This window comes from Acyrthosiphon pisum, chromosome A2, assembly GCF_005508785.2.
Source record: "Acyrthosiphon pisum isolate AL4f chromosome A2, pea_aphid_22Mar2018_4r6ur, whole genome shotgun sequence".
Lineage (NCBI taxonomy): Eukaryota > Metazoa > Arthropoda > Insecta > Hemiptera > Aphididae > Acyrthosiphon > Acyrthosiphon pisum.
Window position 1 is genome coordinate 68488968 of NC_042495.1, and position 18700 is coordinate 68507667.

The 18700-nt window shown below is 26.6% G+C and overlaps 2 protein-coding genes across 7 annotated transcripts in view; one reads left to right on the forward strand and one right to left on the reverse strand.

The window, feature by feature from the left end:
- Positions 1-10476, forward strand: part of LOC100159754 (tachykinin-like peptides receptor 86C) — a 181816-nt gene extending 171340 nt beyond the window's left edge. For 2 of the 5 annotated variants that reach the window (XM_029490820.1, XM_029490821.1), the window contains 5 exons: positions 2129-2279; positions 6698-6894; positions 6957-7087; positions 7767-7902; positions 10341-10473. In XM_029490820.1, coding sequence (XP_029346680.1) covers positions 2129-2279; positions 6698-6894; positions 6957-7087; positions 7767-7902; positions 10341-10407 — 682 coding nt within the window. In that variant the 3' untranslated portion in view covers positions 10408-10473. Of the gene's footprint in view, positions 1-2128; positions 2280-6697; positions 6895-6956; positions 7088-7750; positions 7915-10340 lie in introns of all 5 variants that reach the window. The other 3 variants (XM_029490823.1, XM_029490822.1, XM_029490824.1) reach the window with 3 other exon arrangements.
- On the reverse strand, positions 10279-12995 carry LOC100573874. Of its 2 annotated transcripts, none has more exons than XM_003246263.4 (7): positions 12836-12995; positions 12674-12733; positions 12511-12588; positions 11716-11787; positions 11617-11646; positions 11458-11541; positions 10279-10524 (listed from the first exon to the last, which is right to left on the reverse strand). In XM_003246263.4, the coding sequence occupies exons 1-7, from the start codon at positions 12894-12896 to the stop codon at positions 10457-10459; spliced, it is 453 nt and encodes a 150-aa protein (XP_003246311.1). In that variant the 5' UTR covers positions 12897-12995; the 3' UTR covers positions 10279-10456. The 2 variants fall into 2 exon arrangements, with proteins under 2 accessions (XP_003246311.1, XP_016662085.1); XM_016806596.2 differs by having other exon boundaries at positions 12656-12733.
- Between the last annotated feature and the right edge of the window lie 5705 nt (positions 12996-18700).

Here is an 18700-nt window from a genome sequence, read left to right on the forward strand (position 1 = left end):
CCCCCCCCCCCCCCAAACAATTCCTACATTTCGCTTTAAGCTTATTCAATATTATCAAAATAAGGCTTTAGCCCCCCCCCCAAATCCCAAACACTATTTGCGCCTATGGGCATAAACAGTATACTTAATAATTAATACATACATGATGCATATTATCAAATTCATTAACATATTCAATTACTTTTAAGACAATAACACCACAATAAAATATTATAATACGTATACATTATACACTATAGTACAATTATAACACAATAATACTATAGGACTAGGTATAATACATGTCAAGCACACTATATTTCCGTGTATGATTAAAAACAAAACAGGTATAACTTAATATCCTTCAGTCAAAAAATATTTGTTTAAATTTAATTTCAAAGAAATATTTTAATATTGTTTTCAAATATAATATGCAAAAAAATATAAATATTAGTTCTGAACAACTCAAACTTGATGATAATAATATGGAAATCAATCAATGATATCCATACTTAAATTTACATGTATGAAAAAATAAGACATAAAAATGAATATTTAATTAATTTAAAAAAGTTTTTAAAAACAATCTATTACTGCTTTAAAATCAAGAATGATTAGGAACATTTAAAAATGTTTATCAGAAATTTATAGGTAGGTTAAATTAAATTGTGTTTATGATCATTATAGCGAATATTTCATATAAAAATTCTTTTACTTAATTGTAATCTGAATAAAATTATTTTTTAAAAAACTAAACTTTTTCATAGTATTTTATCAACTAAAAATGTAGACATCAAAGTATCTTTTGAATAAAAAATAAATATTTTTCTTATAGGCTTGTAGTAATAAAATAGTTAAGATTTTCGTGACTTTTTTTATTCTTTAAAATCGTATTATTTTATTACGTCAAAACTACCAAAATAAAAACTAGCTAAATATTAGAATAAATAACTTTGTTATTTGCATATTGTATAATATAATAACTTTCTATCTCCATCACAAGCTTGTTTAAAGGAGAGATGATAAATCTTTTGAAATTTAAATGAATTAAAAGTACCTATGTAATATTGTTTGGAGATTTAATAAAAAAAAAAATTTAAAACAAATTTTCTAAACGTGTGAGGTTTAAAGTAACATAACTATTTACTTGAAATATATATAAAATCAGTTTATTGATTAAAGCAAAATTATTAATGCTATTCAATTTAAACATTCATTTGACATCTGACGAATATGATATCACGATAGAACTATAGTGTGTGTACTCAATATTAGTTATACCTACATTTCCAATTTAAAAATTTAAGTATCATGTAGGTATTCTATATGATATCACTAAGTCTGTTCTTCAGTGTTACTTATATCTAAACCAATAACCCAATATATTTTTAATGTTTATACTTTAAAGTACATGCTGAGAACTTTATGTTTACACAAAGCCTAATGGTGTTTTTCACATGAATAAAACAATGAAATACCTAACTATATTGATTCGCTATTACTTACAATAGATTAAATGTTTGAATAATTCATATATGTTTTTATTATTTCTATTTTATACAATATACATGCTAAACTATTGTGTTTCTAAAAAATAATTTGACATTTAAAGCAGGGTGAAGCCAATAAAGTTATTCCATCGATTAACATTCGCTTTATTAACAAATACCTACGTTTTTCTAGTGGATTATAGATTCACAATATTTAGACACTAAATCACTTAAAAATGGTAGTAATTTTATACAATGTAAATCATATAATGCATGTATAAACGAATTCATTAAATAAAATATTATAAAGCTGAATGCTCACCACGTGAGTTGCCAATTAGACACAGTTTACTATTCAGTACAATGTGTAAAGTTATTTGTAAGAGAATAGATATTAAATCTTGACAAATAAAAATAAGAAATTAAAATAAAATAAAATATGAATAAAACAACATCGATGATAACTACACTATACGTAGTTTAAAGCTTATAATATGTACAATTAGATGTTGTGGGCTTATAAGTAATACTTACAGTAAAAAATATTTTTCTATTAAAAATTAATATTTGGCCCACTTTTTCAATTACATGCATAAAATACGTATATTGCATATGCCACGAATTTATCACTAATGATTCCACACATTTTCACTTTACAGATATAACATATTGTTTCTATGCGTCACTTATATAATACCATTGGCCGTGATGGCTGTATGCTACTCGATTATGGGTAGAGAACTATGGGGAAGTAAAACCATTGGACAGATGACACAGAGACATGTGGAGTCAATCAAATCGAAGAGAAAAGTGAGTACCCGCAGCAAACGTTTTAATGATAACAACGTAATATTGTTTTGAAACACGTTCTATTGTAACCAATTTATATGTACCTACCATAGCTAAGTGATAAAACATATATTGTAAATATTATAGTCTAATTAACATATTGAATCGGATTCGTGAGAGGAAACAAATTAATTGGAAATTCGTATAATGACGATAGAAACAAAAAACTAGGTCAAACCTTGTAAATGAGCAGTTTTTTATCACTTGTGTGTTATATTATGTAAATCGATTCTATGTTAAGACAGTTTCAAACATTTTTTTTTTATAAATTTAGTCTCAACGATGTAATTGTCCACAGTTATCAGGAAACACTAACGTTTGTTTTTTGATGAAAAAATATTTAATGTATAAAGTTGATTTACATTTTTACTGTTTAGAATCTTGTTATTTACAAACAAATGTTTAAAACCGTATTTTTTTCCATTCATAAAACTATTTTTTTTTTTTATCTAATACGTTATAAAAACACTGTAGGTACATTGCTCGAATAACATCTCAAGTGATAAAAAATTTACAATTTTAAAAACTATTTATCAAGTGGATGTTTTGTAGGATCAGAGTTGAATACAATTTTAAATCACAAGTGGAGATAATGAAAAATGTTGATATTAATTTGACAGAAGCTTCTATGAAATTCCATATGTTAATACGCCCCTTTGACATAATATCGGTGCTCTACCTACCGCTACTTCGTTGGTGTAGTATTCTAACTACCGTTAAATACTACCTACCTAAAAACTGTTGTTCCTAGTTATATTTCATTTTGTATTATTGCTAACACAATTTGCCCTGTCACTTTTTTTAACTTCAAAATCCGTCGTTCTAGAAGTCCTTCAACAGTTTTACAACACATAGGTACCAATAGTTTGGCAACCTTTTTATTAACATCGTAAATAAATAGTTTTTAAAAAATCACCATTCGAGTCTCTTAACAGTTATTTGTTTGATGTTCTTTCAACGTGCATCCGCATAAAGCACCATATTTTAATTTGTGGCAACTATCAAGTTCTGGCAGCTAGTTTTTCTCTAGTATTTAATTAACACAGTGTCTCCTCATTAGATATTACATGCACGTACAAATAGCACATTGATTTATTCAATTATTTTAAAATAAAAATAAATGTATAATATAATATTATATACTATATGATAGTACAAAGTAAAACACTTGTAACGAAAAACCACATAGGCAAACACAACATAGCCTAAAATAATATATCTAAAAGTAATTTAACGGTGGGTCTTGGTGGCTATTTAGCTATAATATTGCACAACTGTTATATGTTATTAATTTTAATGACTCAAGTCAGGGGTACTTCCGAGCAATAAAATTAAATAAAAATAACTGCGGATACAGTTTTTTGGTAGATAGCATTTTAAAGTAGGTAGTATACTACACGAGTACCGACATATCTAATGCACTATGTTTATATTTTTTTAAACACTTTTATATATATAAACACTTAAGACGGCATACGGTATAGGTAAAAATGACACATATAATACGTCGTGTCGGTAGACATAATTTAAACACTTAGAGCCATATTCATAGTCGATGCTTAAGAATTAGTATTGCTTAATCTATACTTATGACTCAAATGAGGTTCATAAACGAGACCTTGGCTTTAGAAAAGAGAAAGTATTACTTGTTTGTAAAGTTGGTCGAGACATACCTTATAAGCATTACTTTTAGTTATTATCACAATTTTTCTATTTTTGAATTATCAAAATTATCTTAAGCAATACTTATTCTTAAAACTTTAGCATCGACTATCTATACGATCGTAAGAATTATTCTTCTTTTTGTAATTTCAAGAAAATTACTTATCGTTGTGAGAACTACAGTTACAATACCAAACGTCGATTATAGAAGCAAATATGAACATAATCAAGGATGAAATAAATAATATAAAAATTTCATTTTTAAAATTATTCTAGACATTAAAAAAAAAATGTCATAAAACTTGAAATATCTTTAAAATCCATGAATTTAATACTAATAAAAAAGTACTATATTAAACTCAACAAATTTTGTCGGTGATCATTCAACATTATTATGAAAAAATATATAGACAAATAGACAATTATAATAATATTATAGTATTTTTATTATAGACGATATCATTTGACCATGTTTTATGTTATTACGTTTTGAAAATATTTATTATTAGATATTATATTATACAAGAATTTTATATCGTCATAATATTACCCTTTTAATTTGCTTGTACATTGTTAGGTACCTACTTCTTTAATAATAATCAGTTAATACTTAATTTCTACTATGAAACTTACATATTACTATTATACAATTATTATACATTTTTATTGTAACAACCAGAAAATTATTGAAGAATTTTTTTCCTAATTTCAATCGATTTACGTGAATAAAGAAACTCTTTCTGCTGCCATGGTTCAAGTTTTTACAATCATCGTGAAAGTGTAGAGACGTAGAGTCTTCATTCAATCACCAATTATTCTATGCCCAACACCATAAATCACCCTCTAGTCAAAGTGTTAGTGTAAATCTGTGTAGTGCTGTAAATGTAACACTTAAAAGAATAAATAAGACTTTTATTTTGGAGTCTACAACTTTAATGGGTATGTTATTTTTAAGCTTATAATTTTAACAATTCCGATTAAAAAATATTGATTCAAAAACTCATACTAAAAGAAACTGTTTATGAACATATATGAGAGAAAACATAATATATAAAACCATTTTTAGAAAATTAGAATTAGAATTAAGTATTAAAAGCAGAAAGTCATGATATTGACAAATTATTTTAAATAATTAAATCTAAGAGATACACTAACCTAAGTCATGTTGAGATTAAGATCAAATGTTATTAAATTACTTACCTACCTACGATATTAATTTTTATAAGAATAATACATTGTATTATATTTTAAATCTGGAAAACAAAATAAAAATGTATAAAATAATGTTTAATTATCATGACCCTATGGCGTATTATAGTGTATAATTTTTTATATAAATACTCTTTATACAATAAAATATGATGGTTTACAATGTTTTCATTGATCACAATTTCTTCGCCTTCATACTCCGGTTGCTACCTACTTTATTTATTATCCTAAAATACTGATAAAGGATGCCCTCAAACAATTACGTTGTTTTTGTGAAGATCAACATTTCAAATTCAGCTACTAAATCACTTTTTTGTTTTTGGTATTCTGCCATGTTTTTATTACAAGCCCATTAATAACTGTTAAGATACTTTAACGTTTATACATAAATACATACATTGCTTAACACTCCACTTTTATATTTCTAATTTCTATTTTTTTAATTTTATGCATAGAAAAACTTTTATACTTAAAATTGTATTTGACAATATGAATTAAGGAAAAATATTTTTTATTCACCCAATCAAATTGTTAATAATTTACCAATATTGTGCAAATATTAAGTTTTTTTGCAGAAAATTTAACCTATAAAACTATTTCAATTTTGGGATTGGAGGACGTACGCGCGAAATCCCTTGGGTAATCACAACAATAAATGTACTAAATAATTCATATTGGAAAATGTTTTACCATCAATATTTTTCACTACGTATTCTACGTTAAATTTTGCATTTACTGTGATCAAGGGTACATTGAACATTGAACATTTTTGATACATTGTGATATTTTTCTAATATCGAAACATATGATCCGATTCTAAAAAATCCTTTAGATACATGGACTACAAAATTGAGCCAAGACGGTGAATTTTAATGGGCTCATGTTTCTACGATTGAATGTGGCTTATATTCATCCCAACGTAGTATACCCTGGTAACATCACGGCCGGTGCAAGACGTTAACCACGGTCGTAAATATGATTTAAAAATCAATGAAGCAAGTATATTATGACGCACTTGATTCCGGTCGAAGGCACTGGGGCGTTTTCAGGAATAACGGTTCAGTTGTTTTATGATACGGTCGAAATGTAATCCATGCTTTTCTGTGGTCAATAATTTCTGTATTCTGGAATAAAAAAAAAAAACTTTATGAGCTCAACAGGATCCCCACTCGATGTTGTATTTTATTAATCCACGTATGTACATTGAACCTACTGTGGGGAAAAATAATAGAAGTCGTAATTTTGCAATGCAAAACCATTGTTAAAAGGAACAATACCTACAAATGATTTAGACTTTTTCTATTTTAAAATTTTTTCATAATCGGCTTAACAATCAACCTGTAAGCTAAGTTTCAGCTTGAGTCACAGAGTTACAGACCGTATAGTTATATATTTATATAATTATATGCAATATTATAACACAATTAAATTAACACTTATATTATTCGTTGCAATTTAAGGAAAAATGTGACACAATAATAAATCCATTGTTTGCTTTGATTTTCTAGGTCGTGAGAATGTTTGCTGTAGTAGTGACAATTTTTTTAATTTGTTGGTTGCCTTATCACTCGTATTTCGTATACGCGTACCACAACAAAGGCATAGTAGTCAAAACGTATGTGCAAGATCTGTTCCTGAGCTTCTACTGGTTAGCAATGTCAAATTCGATGGTGAATCCGATTATTTATTATTGGATGAATCCTAGGTGTGTGGTAATCGTCTAATCATGGCCGTATTTCTTAATAACTGATAAATGTTTAAAAACAGATTTAGAGCATATTTCAAGTTAATCATATGCTACTGCGGAGGCATAAGAAACCCTGACAAAGCGTCTATTGACCTTAACGTGATTCGAATGAACGGTGAATCTCACTATTACTTGACCCGATCCAAATCAGGTAACCTATTTAAAATACGTTCAAAAATAATAGAATAGATTAGTATACTGTAGAATTCAGTCATGAGTCATTACATATTTAAAAAAAAATAAGTGGGAAGCTGGGTAGGTTGAAAAAAATGTTATTATAATAAAAACATCTGTAGGGTAGGTATCATGGGTGATTTTATGTTAAATGATTATTTTACAACAGAAAATAAAGTATTAATCCGTTTAAAAATGCATAGAGACAACAATTTCATGAATATAAAATAAGAGAAAGAAAGAGAAAAAGTTTGACTGTAGGCATGAATTTCATAATTTTAAAAATAAACATACTATTACTTTCAAATACAACGACAATTAATTAGATTTTCACTGTACATTATTAATGATGTACTATAACATTATTATATGTATAATATTATGATTAGGTATAGTATAGCTATGTTGAATTACTTAATTTAAAATTCAAATTTGAGAAAAATATTTATTCTAGAACATAATAAACTTTATTGCACAATCTTTTAACGTAGGTATTTATAATATGTCATTAATTAAAACAATTTAGCGTTTAATTTAATTTATGTAAATGTATTTTTAATTACTCTTGGTTTTTTGCCATTGGCGTCCTACATCATAGACACGACCATTTTGTAGTTAAGTAGCTTTTGACATTCTATAGTGGAACGATTAACCAGGTCCAGTATCGTTGGGAGTCCAACACTTGCGGCGCCCACCAGAAACCCAAGTATTATGTCTACCCAGAGGCTACAGCGAAGTAGTACGGCACTCGCCAAACACACGAAATAATCAAGAAACAAAGGCGATTCAAAGGTAAAACTCAAGGTGCGAATAAAACACTTCAACTACGTTTATAAAATAATCACGTTTTAATTAAAATAATAGATTATGTTTTCTTGGTAGGTATCAAATATCTCTTTGTAATAATAATAATTCACACACAATTTAACACTATAGCCACTCAATTTTTGACTATATTAATAATGATCAATTAACATTTTATTAATTTGATGATACCGACTATCTAGGTTAATCCTACATTATACTCGATAAAAGTGAACAATATATTATAACGTTAACCAACGTATTAACTTTTATACCCATTGAGTGTACATAACATAATTATGTACATACATTGCGTCGGTAGTAGGTACCCTTATATTTTACACGTGGTGTAAAACATATAGAATTAGCCGATGTATTGTAACTATTTTTTATACCTTTAATTAAATTCAGCTTGCAAAATATTACGTCAATAGTTTCATAATTGAGTTCGTGTATTTTATATTATCAACACACATACTATACCTATAGATAAATAAATTATGAATTGATTACCTATATTGAAAATGATTTTTGAACTACAACTATGAAACAAAACAATATCCTCATCATGTTTTGTCTTTTCGAAATAAAAAATTATTACATTATATTTAATTAGCTTGTCCCGATATTTTAGAACATAATATAGGTACATTTGCTGTGAAAATATTTTTGAAAAATTATACTATTTAAAGATGCCTCGAAACAAACGTTATAATAACGTTATTTATAACGTTATATTTGAGAACAAACGATCGAAATTTGTAAACGTAATTATAACGGAAAGCGATAATCAAAAATAATTAAATACCTAACGCAACAAAACATAACAATTAAAAATATTTACTATATGTCATTAAACAAAACATAACGAAAAACGTAATTTATAGAATATCATTTAACGAAAAATAACGCAAAACGAAATATTTTAAAATCTATTTATTTAAATTTTAAAAAGTCTATTGGTTTCGTAGAAACATTTATTTATTTCATGCAAACAATCAAAGAATTGGTTATATTATATTCCGTATCCGGGCCATTATACCTACCCGCATTCGTTATTATTTATACATTTAATAGGTATTAACAATATTTTAAATAACGATAAGCGCAAAACTCGTATAACGTTTTAGTTCTAAGTAACGATAAACGCAAAACTTGGATAATGTTTTAATTCTGAATAATGATAAACGAAAAAGTTGAATAACGTTTTAATTCTAAACAACGATAAACACAAAAATTGTTATATTTTAAATATTTTTTGGAAATAACATAAAACGGAATTTTTTTTTTCTAATGCAAGCCCTGCTTGAAACCATTTTTTCTACAACAAACAACATCTTTTTTTAGTTGTAATAATTTGTAATAAATAAACAGAAATTTATCTGAAATGAAATATACCTATATATTTGATACTTATATAATTATATTAAGGGGCCCGGTGCCAGTTTTTCAAATTTTTCGAAATTCAATAATATTTTATATTTTAATTGCCACCTCAATTATAATACTTTTCCACTAATATACTACCCGATGTCTATTATGTAAGGGGAGAGGGGGTTGATATGATGTGTTATATCGAAAAAAAAATCTTCACAGGAATAACTCTCAGGCTTTGTAGAATTGTCGGATTTTGGTGACTATTTTTTTATCTGAAAGAAAAAGACTTCCTACAGCCAGCATTGATCTCTGATTTTATATTTTATTTTAAATAATCGTATTAAAAATTTTATAAAAAATGCTTTTTATCTTGTATTTTTTTAGACATATTATAAAGTTTGAGAATAAAATATTGAAAAACAAAGATCGATGTGGGCTATAGAATATTTCCCTCTAGCAATTAAAAAAAAAATTATGAAATTTAGTTAATTTTACAAGGTGGTATTGTTATTCCCGCAGTGTATTTTTGAAGACAAAATGGCATCGGCACCGGGTGCCATATATATTTATATGGAATCAAATATTTACAACCAAGTGGAATATGCTTGAATATTTTTTAGCCAAGTAACACAGTTTTTTAAAAATCAAAAAAGCTAAAACTTTATAGTTAATTATATCGTTAATTAACATTACATTAGGTACTATTATGTCACGCCCAACGTTTTACTAACACAAGTTCTTTGTCACCAATCACATACCTGGTAAATACGAGTATTACAAACACCTATCACATTTTTAACCATCTTTTTAAATAATTGTGATGTTATCAATTATTAAGATAACTCGGTACCATTCAAACAAATTATCATAATATAGATCATTTATACCAAAAAATATTTTTATTTTTTTATAGAACTAGATATTCTATGCGCAATTTTGTTTCCATTTAATTATGTTACTAATATTTATAAACAACTAAGAACAAGCTTTCTTTTACTATTTTTATTTAAATTCAAATATAAATTAATTAATACATATTTTACTATTAGTTCTAGGCTTCAGAAACTACAGAAGACTAGAAAACTTTCTACACAGAAGCCCATCTATAATCAATGACGTTGATGATGAATGTCATACGAAGATCCAATTTTTGAAATTCCAAAACCTATTGTAAATAAAACGACGACAGCCATTTTTGAAAAATGTCCATTTCACTGGGTCCCGTGTAAATACCTATAAAATATTTACAAATAACTCTGTTAAATAATAATGTTATGTTGTTAAAAAAAAAAATTGTTTTATTTATTTATTGATTGTACACTTTAATGAAGACATTTTTAAAGATATTTCTAAGTTCTAACCTGATGATAATATATTGAAATAAGCAACTATATTATTAACTATGTGTATATTAACTGAAATGTTATGATTAAACACACATTTCAATCTACCACTAGTAAACTCAATTATCGGGACATTTTAAAAATAGGATTTTCTTTAGCTTTATCTGTTATTTCAAATTACCTTCCTAATTATTTTCTAATCGGTTTAATATCTTATTTATTATTTTTTTAGAAAAAAACCCAATGTAATTACAGTTTAGTTTATATTTTAGATTCTGAGCGGAGAGATGAATGAATTGATTTTACATGCATTTGTTCCTCCGTGTATCATCACCTTTTGGAGCAGTAAAAATGCTAGATTTTAAACTCAAATATCTTTTATGGCAAAAAAGTGAATCTATGCATTAGGCACTTTGAAGGGGTCAAAAGTAAAAATTTCTTATACTTTTTCTGAATCATGCGAGAAAAAAATTTTGGGAAAAACGGGAATTTTCACGTAAAAACCAAGTATTTGACAAAATTGACTACCATCTTATTTTGTTGTAATTTGAAAATGAATAACAATAAATACTTAAAATGTTCAACGGAATGTTTATATTATCATTTTCTACACACGGTATAATTTTTGTTCAGTCAAAGAAATTTGAAAATTTAATTCAACATTATTTTCATAAGTTTTCATTAAAGCTGTTTAAGTATATTAAAGATATCTACATAAAAATTATTTTTATAAGGATTTGAAATACAAATGTCAAAAATTTCGTCAAAATCACAACAATTTGAAAGTTAGAATATATACTTATACTTAGTACTTAGTACTTACCATAAGCAGTCGAAGTCGAATCGTCTCTTTTCCCGCTTGATTTTACTGGTATATATGATCCTTTTTGAACTCTACTGCCCACATCTGCAATTGATATTTTTTTTATAATTTAATATAAAATATTATATTAATTCAACCATATAATGTAAAGACTTTTACCTTTGGAAGTGTCCTTACCCAACATGAAATCTACAATAACATAAATAATGATAGCAATATAATTTATAAACTATTGAAAACCTAACGGTAACCACTCACTTTTAAATTGATTTCCTCTTTTCGCGATAATATTGGAGGCTGCTCTTGCTCTAGCTTTTGCAGACTGAGGTACTGTATCACATGAAATAATATTTAAAAAAATGTTTTACCCCAGAAATTTCGATATAGTATTTCAGGGAACTATTGTATGGGCTGAAAGTAGCGGGAAAAAACTTCGTAAAAATTAGAATGAAAGAAGAAAACGACTGTTTAAAAGTATTAGAATTTGAATTAAAAACATTACCTATACCTACGGTATAAAATGTAATACTTTCTTTAATGATAATAAATCGTGGATTTCTATGCAATTGCATATTTTTTTTTCCTTTTAACATTTTTGTCAGTAATCTTTACGATTCGTAATAGTTTTAAATGAACGGGGAATTTTTTTTTACATGTTTCTGCATAATTTAATAGTAATTACTAATTGTAGGTATATTTTTACGAAACTCAAAATGTATTGCATATTGAAGCAACAATTCAATAAAAAGGTATAAAATAATATTTTGTCGTTGTAGAAAAATCAAAAATAAATTTTTTACGCACTAAATAGTAACTGAAATAAAGATAAGATTACGATGTAAACTTTTATGTCATAACCTTAATCGCTCTTGCTTGTGATTAAATATACTAATATTAATATTGTACAAATTTGTGATGTAAATAATTAAAAAATGTTTGCATTTTTTTTGCATATTTTTACGATATTAACCACATAATATTACATGGCATATTTTTATACTTCTTAGTGCATAAAAATCGGCGCTCTAATGATCAATGGCTAAATAAGCTTACTGTCTGCAGAGAATGTAATTTTGCAGGTTCGTTCAACGACGCCGTCATCAGTGATAAGAGGAGGACGACAGTAGTAAACTATAAAAATATATAAATCGATATTTTTTAATTGGTGTTTTTTTTTTTTAATTATATCGGTACCTACTAATCGAATAAAACTCACGTGGTAAATCTTTCAGAAACGTGTCGCTGTATTGTTGAACATTTTTTTCTTGGACGGATTCTTGGGAAAAAAAAATCATAGCATAATATTAATAATATATTGTTAAAAGGTTCCACATATTATACTAATTATTACATTACTTGTTCTACACGTTATGCTTACCTGTTACGATTATAACAGTCAAATAGCTTGTGAACAGAAAACACACTCCAAACGGCTTCATTTTTCAAATGAAAGATTTTAGAAGGACACTTGGCAATTTATAGGGATATACTACAAAGAAGGAAAACATAAATATATACGCTTAGCGATCAACCACAGGCAAACAGTCTATTATACCCTAGAGAGTTACGTGATCCAAGTTTTATCCCGTATTGTTTTTTCATATTTACTCATTATTTCCGCTTCGATTGGATTGTCTTCTACATTCGGATGACGTAAGTATAATAGCCATTATGCCTATATCAATCCCAAAACCCTATCCGTTAAATTAAAAAGTTGAAATCTGTATGGAATATATGAAATGTACATACAATTTTTACTTAAGTAATATTCAAATCGCAACTTTTGATAAATCTCTAAGTAGCATACACATCAATTTCATTATTGAAGGTCATTAAAATTATATAATTATGTACATTGTATATTAGTTATTAGTTTACATCAAACTGTAAACAAGTCGTAACAACTGTGAGGCAGAGAGATTTAAAATAACAATATACATAATATATTATATATAGGTATATGGTATAATATGTATTATAGATATTCTTAGAATTAAACCTTAAGGTATGACTTATATAACTTATATAACTTTATAACTTTTAAGTTTTTATTACCTTAACTTGTATGTCAATAAATATATTATACCAAATACAAAAACGTAATAAATGTAGGTACCAATATTCTTAGTTTTCATGAAACAAAGAGAGCTTGTAATTGCACAAAACAAATTAAAACATTCTATAATTAAAATTATAATTTAATTAATTGTTGATGTAAGTAGTTTTATGTTTTTCAAACCATAAAACAGTATAATTTTCGTTGTTAATTAGAAATTATATTTATAATTATTTACCCTGCAAACATTATTTAGCGAATTTAGTGCATTCAGCAAATTACTGCATTTATATTATAGGTACCTAACATTTACTAAAATCACACTTTAATTACTTAGTCATCTTAATTTATCCAAAGTAAAATTAATTGAATTTTCTCTTTATACACAAGAACTCGTGTATTAAATATACATTATGTCTATTACAAAATAATGGTGCTAACATATTTTTTATTATAAAAGAATATCAGATATTTTATGTTCCTATAAACCCCACCATAATTTGTTTACTTTAGGATCCAGTTTTGTTTCATTTGCAAAATGGAAGTTTTCTTATACTATGAATATAAGTATAACGGTACCTATATTATTATTATTATTATTATTATTATTAAGGCAAACAAACGATTTCGGAATTTAGGTAAAACACCTTTGTGTACGTGTTCCAAAGCAGAAACATTTTACAAATGATATGATCAATGTTTGTTTGTTTACACTAGATAGGTAACCAGAATAATTTGGCATTCCCTTATAATATCCTTTCTACTTTAGAAGCATATACACATATTTTTATTACAACCATCACTTATTATATTGGGGATACATTTACAAATATAAATTAGTAACAAATTCATTTTATATATTACCTGTGTCATCGTTTTACAATTTATATCAAATAAAAAAAACTCAGTAAATATATTTGTATGAATATTGAGAAAATCTCGGTAAATAACAAACCTATTTGTTTTAAATGTCTTAATATAATAATTAATTTATATTAAGAGGATACAAGCGCACTATTAATTTTTTGTTGGTAATCTGACCCAAAAAAATGATATGCGTGAGTCAGAGGCAAAAAACAAATAGTGCACTGATATCCTAAAAAATAATTATAATAATACAATGTAAATCATATGATATAATAATTCTACAGATTTTTTTTTATATCTTTTGTACTCTAGAGTCTAAGCTACAATATTTACATTTCATACTATGTTATAATATTATTACCTATATTATTTTCCACATGTAACATTGTTTATCTATAAAATTAATAATGATCAATTATATAAATATTAAATTAATCTATATTTATTCATTAAATATATTATAGTGCTCGTCAAAATAATTTATGACTTAATATTTAAAAAGAGTGGTGAATAAATATTAGTAACATCGATCTTTTTTAGCACAATAGTCTTAAAACATTAAATTAATAACTACTTAGTGTATAAATAGTATATTAAGGAAGTAAACATCAATATTAAAATCGTCATAAGTCATAACTCTTTAAAATAATGTAATTAGTCCTACTTCAATCGCTTTTGAAAAAAATTATATTTAAATTAGGTGCTGTTGTGGAGCATTAGTTTATATTAATTTGTAAATAATTCAAATCTTATAAAATGCAAAACAAAATATTTAATTATTATATTGGTTTACTGAATCATCTAAAATCTAAGTATAATAGACAATATTCTTTAAAAACATTCACATTTTAAAACCTATTAATAATTCTGCTCATGACAGGAGAAAGTAATGAAAAAAATAAGAAAAAAATGTTTACGTAACAAGTTTCATGAATTTGAACATTTTACTAGGCCTCCTGAATAAACTAGCTGTCAATCAAAATATAAAAAAACTGCTGTCAATACTCCAATATTTTATCTGACATAAAATAATTAAAATATATTCAAATTACTATAATATAATTGACCTATTTGCTTAAATTGTAATGTAGGTTTATTATATCAGTTTACTGATTACTATATACTAGTAAATAATATTAACATATAATTTATTGAAATCAAAAACCGAAATAGGTATATTTTCAAATTATCATGATTATAAATAAATCTCACGTATTCCTAATCGATATAATTCAAATTACAACTGTTTAAAAATTAAAACGATTAAAAAATTGCATTGTATCTAATTATGTAGACCCGTTATCAGATACTAAAATCAATCCTAAAATAAAATTTTAAACATTCCACGTGGTTATAATAGGTAATACTTAAATAAATCATACTGCACAAATTAAATTGAAATAAATTGGTGAAAAAAACCAATTATTATTTACTACAATATTACCGATCGATTTATTTATAGGTATCAATATCATCATAACACATTAAGGCGACTATATTTTATTACTATAAACTACATTAAAATCTCAAAGAGTTTAGAGCCAAGGGCCTAGGACGTTACATATCAGCTGGGATTGTAAATAACCCATATTGATATCAGATGTGAACAACGTCGGTTACAAAATATTGTATTTGTTAAGTACCCATATTACCATTGTATACATATGCATACATTTCCGTCAAACCGAAAAGTAATTAAAAAGCTGTTGTAATCATTAGACTCATTTTAGCTTCGACAGTAAACGTACGATTGTCGCTAACGTGGGTTTAAGGACGCATCAGCAATGACTTTGGAAGACACAAATTGATCGTCGAATACGAAATCTGAAAGCAGCAGACAAGTACTTACCTATATTTATTGTTGTCGAATATTGTAAATATAGTATATACTAAACGTAATAATATGTATAATGTTATAATGATTAAACATAATATAATTATCAACGAAGTATTATGGTGTAGGTATACCCATATAATATACCCATATACAAAAAATTCCACATCCCATATACCTACATGTGCAATGTGCAATATTTTATATTATGAAAATGTGTTTGTTAGGAGTGTATCTATAATAATTATTCGCACTTACAAGTAGACAGTAGTTACTACTATATATTTCTATTACGTTATTTATTAAAAACATGCGAATAATACCTACATTATATTTATGAATATATTGACTTGTTTACGAATAAATGGAAATGTAGTGGCCGTTATGTATGCACGTTTAAAATAAATAAAGGTTTTTTCTATTTTAACACATGGACGGACATGACTGCTAATGCAGTTATGCAAATTACTGTAATTTGGTAGTCACTCTGATTGGGCATAATCCATAGATTTTTATATAATTTTTAGAATATTTGATTTTTTTTTTTTTTGTCCAAATTGTTAGTAAGTCACAATAGGGCACTAGATAATTTCCATTGTGGCGAAACCACAAGAAACGCAACTGCTCTAGCAGTCATGTCATTTTACGACTTTTTATATATAACTGCTATACCAGTCATGGTCATATTACAACTTGAATCAGGATGACTGCTATAGCGGTTACTGCCCGTCAACGTGTTAAATATTACTCTACGTAAGTACACGGTGTTTTTAATATGAGTAGTTTTTATATCTACATAACGTGTATGTTGCAAAAAAGACAAACAAACAAAAATATCCTCATTATTATTATATATATTGAGGGGGTGAAACATATTCCCATCAACTCCCTCTCTCGCGCCCTTCACCCCTGCACATCCATCAATTGATCACAACGCAGCTGCTGTATTAGCTTTTGCAGGTGCAGGTAACTACCGAGACTGGGCATTAACGAGTTAAAAGTTAAAATTGAGTTAAAACGTTAAGTTAATTAACTCGTAACTTTTTTTTCAAATTAACTTTTAACATAAAAAGTTACTTTTTTTAAGATTAACGTGTTAACTTCAAGTTAATTTTATTTCAAGAGTATCTAAATTAAGTTAATTTTCGTCCGAAGAATAATACAAATTTTCGAATGGGTTTTTACTTTGATGTATAATTTTACACTTCCTCAGTAATTTTCTTGAGCGTAAATAAAAACTACCTAATAAACCATATTATATGTCTGGGATTTTTTATTTTTCCAAATTAGCAAATTTAAACTTTACACTAAGTTAAGTTACTTTTTTTCAAAGTTAACTTTTAACCTAACTAGTTATAAAACTAAAATTTTTCCTTTTCGAAGTATAAAGAATCCTTTAATATTATAGTAGCATTTAAAGCCATAACTGGCAGTGGCTGTCCAGTAGTCCGGTAACGTTAGTAACGAAAAATTAGTGTTGTAATTAAAAAAAAAAAGGTGGGTAAATGGATGTCGCTCTGCTGTACAGTAGGTTACAAGTGGGTCACTGTAAAATGGATAGTATTAGATTTGAATTCAATGATATAATATCACTGTATAAGAAAAACGATTCTGAGCGGAGACGGTTTGTCAGTCTAGGTATTAGACATATCTATTATAGGTATACTTATCTATGGTAATAAAAAAAAATTGACCTATAATAGGTATCAATAATAAATTCCAAATTAATCATATCACAATATCCATCAGGTAACGCGTTATACATCAACAACAAACCGTGGTACTATCATAGATATATAATAGTATACTTTGAAGTTTCAAGTACCCACAAATAATATTATACAATCACAACAAAATAACTAAAATAGTTATTCCAGGTTTTTTAATATGTAATTTCGTCCAAATTTAAACTTAAAATGACTATAAAAATAAACTGTGCTTATATAAAAATTTAATTTGACTTTCTTATAGACATTTTTTTTTTTGATAAAGGTAGATTATCCTTTAAGGAATCTTGTATTACATTTTAAAATCTTAGTTCTAAAAATATAAATTTTTACGAATTATAAACTCAAAATAATTAGGTAATTTTCGTGATTTTTCCATATTTTGTCAATTTTTAAACTTTAAATGCTAATTAAAAAAAAAAAACTTAGTTCGGCTATAGCGTTCATCATGAACACACGTACACTGCATCGTATCGTATTCGTTCCGTTATCGCTGTGCGCTGTCATTAATAATTTATTACGGTCACTATATTGTCTAACAGTTCCAATTTTATAATAACATCATTACGATGAACAACGTTCAGAAAACTGGTCCCGTTTCGCCGCGTACACCAAAACCCACAAAACGAAATTTGTCATCCTCGTCAATTTCGCCAAGTCAAAATGACAAAAAAACCAAAGTCTATGTCTATATACCGTTTCGCCCTACTCGCCACTAATGACACCAACGACGTAGCAACAACTTAACCAACCTCACGA

Coding starts and splice junctions, on each gene's coding strand:
- LOC100573874 (XM_016806596.2), bottom strand. CDS start 12,896: ATGAAGCCGTTTGGAGTGTGTTTTCTGTTCACAAGCTATTTGACTGTT. Junction 11,647..11,715: donor AAGAGGAAATCAATTTAAAA/GTGAGTGGTTAC, acceptor ATGTTATTGTAG/ATTTCATGTTGGGTAAGGAC. Junction 11,542..11,616: donor GGGTAAGGACACTTCCAAAG/GTAAAAGTCTTT, acceptor TATCAATTGCAG/ATGTGGGCAGTAGAGTTCAA.